The 8874-nt window shown below is 33.9% G+C and overlaps 1 protein-coding gene across 1 annotated transcript; it reads right to left on the reverse strand.

Annotated features, from left to right (window-relative positions):
- Positions 1 to 456: 456 nt before the first annotated feature.
- On the reverse strand, positions 457 to 3561 carry LOC147409860 (L10-interacting MYB domain-containing protein-like). Its single transcript, XM_086432023.1, has 4 exons — positions 3433 to 3561; positions 1179 to 1463; positions 829 to 1095; positions 457 to 729 (listed from the first exon to the last, which is right to left on the reverse strand). Exons 1-4 carry the CDS (start codon positions 3559 to 3561, stop codon positions 457 to 459), a joined length of 954 nt encoding a protein of 317 aa, XP_086288149.1.
- Positions 3562 to 8874: the final 5313 nt, after the last annotated feature.

The raw sequence follows: 8874 nt of genomic DNA on the forward strand, positions 1-8874 counted from the left end.
CAGTGTTTCCCGGACAAAATCAATTCCCTTTAACTGACTATTATTATGTGGCTCCCTATATAAGAAATTTTCGCAATAAAATGAAGAACCTAGGACGCCTCCTGTAGTGGTCATACTTAAAACACTTGAGTCTACAGTATTCGTGGAATCATCATTTGAATCGATGGTATCAACCGTATCAGCTGAATCGATAGTATTCGTGGTATCAACATCTGAATCCATGACCTGCTTATGAATCCATATTAGTGGAATATATCTATCTAACAACAAATAAAATATTCATCTAATAGAAAATATTAATCACAATATCCATCTAACAGAAAATAAAATATCCATCAAACAAAAAATATAATATGCATAATATCCATCCAACAGCCAAAAATAACCAATGTATATTGCACTCCATAAGTGCATCATAAAACCCACAAAAATATTGTAGTAACATATAAAACATGTCTAAATGCCTTTTCCAGCCATAAAATCAGACATCTCACCCTCCAACCATTCATGACGAACATCTACTGATCGTAATGCACAAAAAACCTCTCTGAATTGTTTGTTCTTTATAAACATCTTCAATGCATAACGATAGAGATCACTATTGGTGGGTACATCTGGTAGCTGGTCTAAGAGCTCAATCGACTCTTGAATACTGCCTTTCTTAAGTAAAATGGGATTAGTAGAAGCAGATATCTGATTGTGGACTACATCTGCGACCTTCTCCAATGACTAGCCAATTCGCATAGCAGTAGTCGTCTTCTGCCTACGACTTTGATGTGGTAGAGTATCTCGACTTCTACGTCGAACGTGGGCTATGGGTGAGGGTACAATAGGAGTAGCATCATCCTCAAACTCATCAGCATCATCAGGAGTCAAGTCTACAGGTGTCTGAGACTCTGGATGCTGGGTTGGCATGACATCATCTAAATCATCTTCATCAAGATTCTCATCCTGAGGTATTGATGCAGATGGCATTGTACCAAATGTAGGTGACCACATCCGGCTACTAGTGGCATATGTGCCTCCAAAGATGAAATCTAATTGTTTCGCAAACTTCAGAGGTTGCTTTCGAAATATTGCATCTTTTGGATGATGCTATAAAAAATAAAAAATCTTATTTTACATAAAGAGACAAAAATATTAAAATAAATAAAATGACAAATTAACAAGAAATGTACCTCTAACCACCCATCCCACCACTCATCACTTGTATCTAATATGCCATTATCAATATCATAAGAAACGCCAGTATTCGTGCAAATCTTATTCCAACGTCCCCAAATACTTTTTTGTCTATCCCACTTGTTCTTCATTTGCCCTTTATCATAATAAACATTAGTTCTTTTATTAAACTCCTTAACTAAGAAATCATAACCGGTCTTGTCAAGCACTTTATGCGGTCTCCTCCCCTTCTTAACTAATTCATAGCAGATCTCGACCCAAACTTCATTTGTTTGGGTGTCCTAAAATTTAAATTTTATCGAGGCCAATTCATAAAGAGATACAAGTTACTTTCATGCAATTAAACAAAGTAATTGTCTACTCAACTGAATATCGTTTTTAAAAATGACTTACGCTAGAGGGCCATACTTTTATTCAGATATAAATCAAAAGGTTTACATAACAAAAAAAAAGTTTTCGTATTCACCTACAAGTACATAATCACAGTGATAATTTCATTACTATTGAAATCATGTTGAAAGAAGGTAATTATTAAAGTAATCGTCCACTTGGGTGTAATTTTCCAAAGCTTTTTGGATCTTACAATCCCCCACTAGACTGTAATATTAGAAACATAATCATACTAACATTATTATGCATATGAAAAGGTATCTTTCGATTTAAACCTTTAGTTAGTGTAAGTATTTCAAAGTTATAATGAATACAATGGTGGCCTAAGCTCAATCCAAGTTTTCTTAATGTCAAAATTGGAAACATCACACACATTATAATATTTAGTTCCAATAAGAAGTTCATATCAATTTTAGTACTATTATGACCTTGTACTACATCCCAGTTTCATGATCATTTACAAGAATAAACCCCGAGTTCTTGTTAGAAGTGGCACCCATATCATTAGTCAAATCCGAATCCAAATTCAAAACAAAACCAACAAAAATGCCCTCTAGAAAAAAAATTAATCATTAATTAAAAATAACCCCTTTTAAAGAAATTTTCCCACAAAAATATGATACTTTTTTTAGTTGGGTCACATATAGGACAAATCTAACCGATACGAGCATTTGGGAAGTGAATAAAAAATTATCTAACGATAGAACTTATGCCATAGTGCATGAATATCGCACCATATGCAAGAGTCAGCCATTAACAGTTGGATTGGATATTTCTAAAGGAGTATACTAGTACAATAGAAAGAAAAAAAAACTGTTAGAGAGGTAAAAATACTTCAGGTTGCAAGGAGGATCTACCAACCCTATTGCCATGTAATGTGCATTGGCAAAACCTATCACATACTTTAGAAACCACCACCAACACCCCTCCCGGTTGCTAATTAAATCACAAAATGTAATCAAACTCTAACCAGAATAACAGTAAATGTGTCACAACCATGAATCAACAGAATCCAGATACGCATTTTTAACCCAACTTGTCTTAGTTTTAAAAATTCTATGAACCTAAACTCTAACAAATACTTACTTGGCTTCTAAACTCCCTATAAGAAAAACATACTCAAAGGGACAGTTGAATATAAGAAAATTCAATCTAGAAAAAAATAGAATCCATGCCATCTGAACTTAAAATAACTTTTAAAATCAATTCCAAATTAAAATCTAAACTCCAGGCCTAAGTATATAGTCCTTGACAACTACATAAATGAAAAAGATACAAATGTATCAAGTTTACAGAACAGAACTTAGAGTGCAAACCAAACCAAAAATGAAATTTTAAACAAAATCTAAAAACTTAAATCAAAAGGAAACCCAAAATCCCAGCTCCATAAATGAATTAATAAGCAAACAAAAAAATCTATGATTTCACTCGAATCATAATAGATACAAGAAGATCAAAAAATAACAAACGAACACAACATTTCATCAAGAATCTACCAAGAAATTAGAACCCTTACAGAAAAATTTCTGTTAATCCAACCTTTAATACGCAATTTCATCAACAATCATTCACACAAATTTAAATCGATATACATGCCCTGTTGGTGCAAAAACCTATAGAAATTATTTCTATTTTTGTTATTTTAATAATAATCTACAAATGAGAACCCTAATAGAAAATTTTCTATTCAATATGCAATTTCGACAAGAATTATTCACAAAAATTGAAATCAATTAGAGAGAGAGAGAGAGAATTCACAGAGATTGGAAAAAAGGGGTTCCGATCGGAAAAAGGGGTAAACGGAGGGATTGATTTCGATCTGACTTCGAATCGTCGTAGTCAATGCCGTCGATAACAAACGGGGTTGTCAATGGCGTCGATTTTTGTCGCTGTCTTGATCGGGTTGGGTTCGTCGTCGATGGGTTTCAAATCAAATGGGTTTACCGTCGTCGTCTTCGATGGGTTTCGCTTGAACGTCGTCGTCGTCATCGTCGTCAATAGGTTAATCGGTGCTGTGATGGTGGTCGTCGTCGAGGAGATCAGTTGCCGCTGCTATGAAATCGAATGGAAGACATATTCAATGAACGAAACTGATTTTAATCACGGACAGACGATGGAATTTCTAAATTTGTGAAAGGGTATTAAAGACATTTCATATAGCTGCGTTTTAACGCTGTTGCGCGAAACGTTTTTCATCCGATTTTCAAAACAACGGTAAAATTTGATAAATTGCGTTAAAACGCAGTTTTTAAAAGTTGTATCAAACACACAAAATATTGTAAACTGCTGCTTTTTAACGCAAACACCGAAAATTTTGCGTTTTGAAGCGCAATCAATCGCCACCTAAACCACTTAAGATTGATTAATAGATAGATAGATGGGTGGACACAATGTAGCATTGGCTAAATATCACTACTATTGTATTTTTAGATGAAAAAAATTATATATATGTACTCAAAATAAAATTATCTTAGTTTACCAAAAAAGAGTCATAGATTCTACAGTAAAATAGGGACATGGCGACACTCGGTGACCGTCGCTATAAGGGAAATACCGTTGCAAATACATATAACGACAGCCACTCGGGCCATCGGTGGTCATCGCTAAAACCTCCGACACTATATGTATTATCGACGACCAACTATAGATAAAACATATGTTATATAGAGGACTTATAGTGACAGTCGCTTTTGGTTGTTGCTATAAGGCATTTAATGAAGAAAAATATATTAAGCCTTTAGTTATGGTCACATAACCGTCGCTATAGGGAATTTTTGTAAAAAATATTTGGTCTTTAGCTACAGCCAAGACCGTCGCTATAAGAACTTTTGAAGAAAAAATTGATTTTACAATTGCCTCCCTCACATGTTGCTGAATATTGGAAATACCCCTATGTTTTGAAATTGATGACCTAAACCCCAACTACCAACATGAAAAGACCCAAATGCCCCTCGTCTTCAACTTTCATAAATCTAATTGTCAATCCAAATTCTAGTCTACAATTTGAAATTACAAAATATATTATCACTACTTATTACAGTAACTTTACAAAAACATCCTCATATACATTAAGTTGAGAATTTTTCAAACTAAAAATCCTATCCACTTTCATGTCAAGAAGTGTAATATGAGGTTCCGACTTGAGGTCACTGCAGCATGACTCAACAAGAAATTATAGTTGATCAAGACCAATAATAAAAGCATACAATTTCTTTCTTCAACTTATAAGCAACTCAAGTATGCAATCATGACCGTACAAATTCCTCCAGCCTACCCCATACTTCTAGAGCCGTGACTCTGTCCTGGTGTCTTTTATTCTTGTTAATCTGCACATTCAAGTTACATTTACATATAATGTTGTGCACATAGTATGCTAGATAGAAGGAAGTGAGAGGTGTTTTTACCAGCATGAGGCAATAAAGCTGTGAAACACAACATGGAACTGCGATGGCATATATTGGTAGTTCACCTAGCCAACTAAAGGCCAAAACTGCAATTACACCACATTAGTTTAAGTATGTCTTTCATTCAGTTATTTTTTATCTGATTTTTTTTTGTTGACAAATTACATTAATTTCTTTTCAGGATATAAAAAGATGGTTCACCATTTCATACCTTCCATGATGTCAACTGAATAGAAGGGTAGTCCTTTCTGACTTTATTCCTGACTAAACATCATGGCCTTCCTACATGACCAAATAATATTGGCATTGATAGGCTATACTTCATTAACTTGTGACAGTACATATGTAAATGTTGTTTGTTTGTTTGTTTGTATTTGTGTATGTGCATGTATTATTGTGCATGCACAGTGTAGAGAATTGAAAGGCAGTTCTATTGAACTTTATTCCCAACTAAATGACCTTTCTACATGACCAAATTTTATTGATATTAAGAAGCACAACTTGCATACCTGAACCTATCCACCATTTTCTCTTAGTAGTCTGTTTCATACCTGAACTTGGTGACCAGATGGTGGACCAAGATAAGCATCTCCAACTTGGCAAGCTCATTTCTAGGACATGAATGCACCCCATTTCCAAATGGCATAAAAGTATAGGGCTTTGGTGCAACTCGAGGCATATATTACCAAAATATATTAAACTCAAAAACTCTTATATCATTCAAATCAAGTTTGTATTTGAATCCTTAATTAACAAATCAAGAAAAGTAACTCTGATCTGTCTTCCCATACCCATATCTCAAATCTTGAAGGATCAAACTTCTATGAAAGATATGATGCTTGACATCCTCAAACTCTCCAATATAACCTGAAAATTCTCACTTACAATTAGTCATCAAGTCATGCAAATAATTGGGCTCATTCAAATACGCCCAATTACATAACAAACAAAGACATTTTTTTTTTGTACTTTTGCAACTTAGTTTCATGCATGCATTTAGTTTAAGTATAACTTGTGTGTGAGTGTACATACCCTATAAGTAAGTGGCATTCTTTTTGTTTAACTATTCGCTCTACACACTCTTTGCCCTTGTCATCTTGCTTAAGTAAAAACAAAGCACATCTTAAAGCCATAAAAAAGAGTGCTTGTATTTCAATAGGATACTTGTAAACACCCCAAAAATATGGATATAACAAACATTGTTAGATAAATGATCCACACACGATTAACTTGAGGAAAAGCACAATAAAACAAAGAAAGATATTTTTTAAAGCCCATTACATTCAGTGCCAATAATTAAGACACAATGCCCTGTTAAAATACAATGGGAACTTACCTAGTATTACAATCCAAGAAATTCTCAAATAAGGGAAGAATGCCTAAGATATCATTAACAAAAAAGATTGGGTAAGCATGTAACAGTGAAATCAGAAAGCCTAATACAACTGGCACAAAGTTGATACCAAGTTGGTGCAAGATTAGAACAAAGTAGATACACATAACACATGTGATGGAAGCATTGGTCTTTGACAAATTAGCAACCTAACAATGGTTTGTAAAGGGTTTCATGTCCTTCCTTTCTCAGCTTATTTGGAAGCTAAGCTGGTATAATCGTTATTGTTTTTCTACTAACATTGGACTAGCTTCCTGACAGTATCTGGAGATCATCAAGATTATTAATCTTGTATCCGTTTACTATAATCCATTGAACCATACAAGAGGTTAAAACAACTCAATAAGGTGCTCTGCACCGAGCAGTATGCTCATGCATGTATGTGTGGCTGCCTGAGTGTGCAAGGATGCTTGAGGCACAAATAGAAGAAATTGGATACATAAACATACTATGTTATTTCAGTCAAAAAAAATTATTAGTTCAGTTATCAATGCCTACGTACACTTAGATTCTTATAGCATAATTAAAGGTATTGAGCTTGAGTCTAAGAGCATTATTAAATTGAAGTTTTCATAGCAGACTCTTCTTAACAACTGAAGCATCTAAAATTTATTAATAATAAGTAAATAAGAAATTCTTTAGGAACATTTCGAAAAATTAGGGTTGGTTGAACGAATCTCGTTCCTCCATTTCGCTTAAAATTATGTTGGAAAACAAAATTATTTTGTTTTAATAAATATTGTATTTTGTGAAAACTTTGCACAATTAATTTAGTAACTTAGTGGTTAGAAAATCACCAAGTCTTTATTTCCTCAAGACACCCCAGTACACATTTACATGATTTATATAAATGTGAAGGAGAGGGACATTGAAATAGTTCATTTAAAATCCTCTCACAAAAAGTCCCACACCAGATGGGAAGAGAGACCACATGAGCTTAATATAACCCCATGTGAGTTTAGGATTCAATTTAATCAAAAACAGGGTTTGACATAGCAAGGTGCTATGGACCAGCACCAAATGTGTAAGCATAGCTGCAGGTGGAGGGGGGCTTATATATATAAAGAAGAGAGAAACAGGAAAAGCAACCTCTTTAGCTCAAAATAGACAAAAATGTATAAAGTAAGTTAATAACTCCTTTGGTAATGGAATCAAAACTACATAAAGTTATCAAAACTTACACCATTGAACTCCTTAAGAAAGACAACCCAATGGCATATGAAAGTTTCTTTAAACACCATAATGCGATACACTTGTCTTTTAACTATAAGACCATTCTTCTCCTTACAAATACCCGACCCCATTGACAATGTAGCCTTCTTATTGTACAAGTTGCTTAGGATTCACCAATCCCACCTATTCTATTGGTTTTTTCATCAATGGAGACAGTATATCATGTAACCAACAGTTCACATAGAGATCTCATCAGGATTGTAAGCTAGATTTATGTATGACAATTCACATACATAGACTAATAATGTGGGATGACATCATATTCAAAAGCTAACTATGGATTGAGGTTTATCAGATGTCAATGTTTGGTTCACACTCTAATATACATGCAAATTAAAAAAATAAAATGACATAACTAAAAAGTTTTAACAAGAAACAATGACATGTAATAAAAATGAAACAGATGTCAATGTTTGGTTCACATCATTCCACTCAACAGTTTTGGTATATATTCTAATTTTTTTTTTCTATTAAATGAATTTTTATTTTTTCGTAATCTATGGTCAAGTGGTAAGAATCGATGATGTCCCAAGTAACATTCTTTTTTTTTCCTTTCTACAATCTGATTAAACTAGTATTTTTATGGCAAGATGGGCAAGTAAGTTTTCCTTTAGTGCTCCATCCTGATAAGTTCACATATGTAGGAAAGTTGTTGATAGTCCATAAAATGGTTGCATGCATCTTAAAATTTTGTTTTCTTGAGGCATCGTATGTCTCAACTCCATCTGTCCACAATTTATTCAATTCGTCTATCAATGGTTGCAAATACACATCAATGTCACTCCCAAGAGCCTTAGGAGCTAGAATGAGTAACGACAACATAAAATAAGTTAGTTTCATACACATCCATGAAGGTAAGTTATACAGAATCAAAACAACAGGTCATGTACTGTGAGGAGTACTCATGTAACTGAAAGGAGTAAAGTCATCGCTTGTCAATTCAAGTCTAACATTTCGAGGTTTAAAACCAAATGACGGATACTCCTTGTCTAAAGTTTCCCACGTCATAGAGTCAGCTGGATGCCTCAACACATTGTCTTTTATACGACTATCGAAATGCCATCTCATGTTCTCGGTTGTTTTTGAAGACATAAACAACCTCTTAAGCCTCGATTTTAACGAAAAATGACTCAAAATCTTTGCAGATATTTTCTTATCTTTTGCAGATGAGTGGGAAGGTTCCTCAGTTAATTAGCATCCAATTGATCTCCATCTAGACTTACCACACACTATGCATTCATTTGCATTTCATGCTTCTTCAAATATAGCATG

Source organism: Akebia trifoliata, chromosome 2 (genome assembly GCF_017979445.1).
Source record: "Akebia trifoliata isolate Shusen 1 chromosome 2, ASM1797944v1, whole genome shotgun sequence".
Classification (NCBI taxonomy): Eukaryota; Viridiplantae; Streptophyta; class Magnoliopsida; order Ranunculales; family Lardizabalaceae; genus Akebia; species Akebia trifoliata.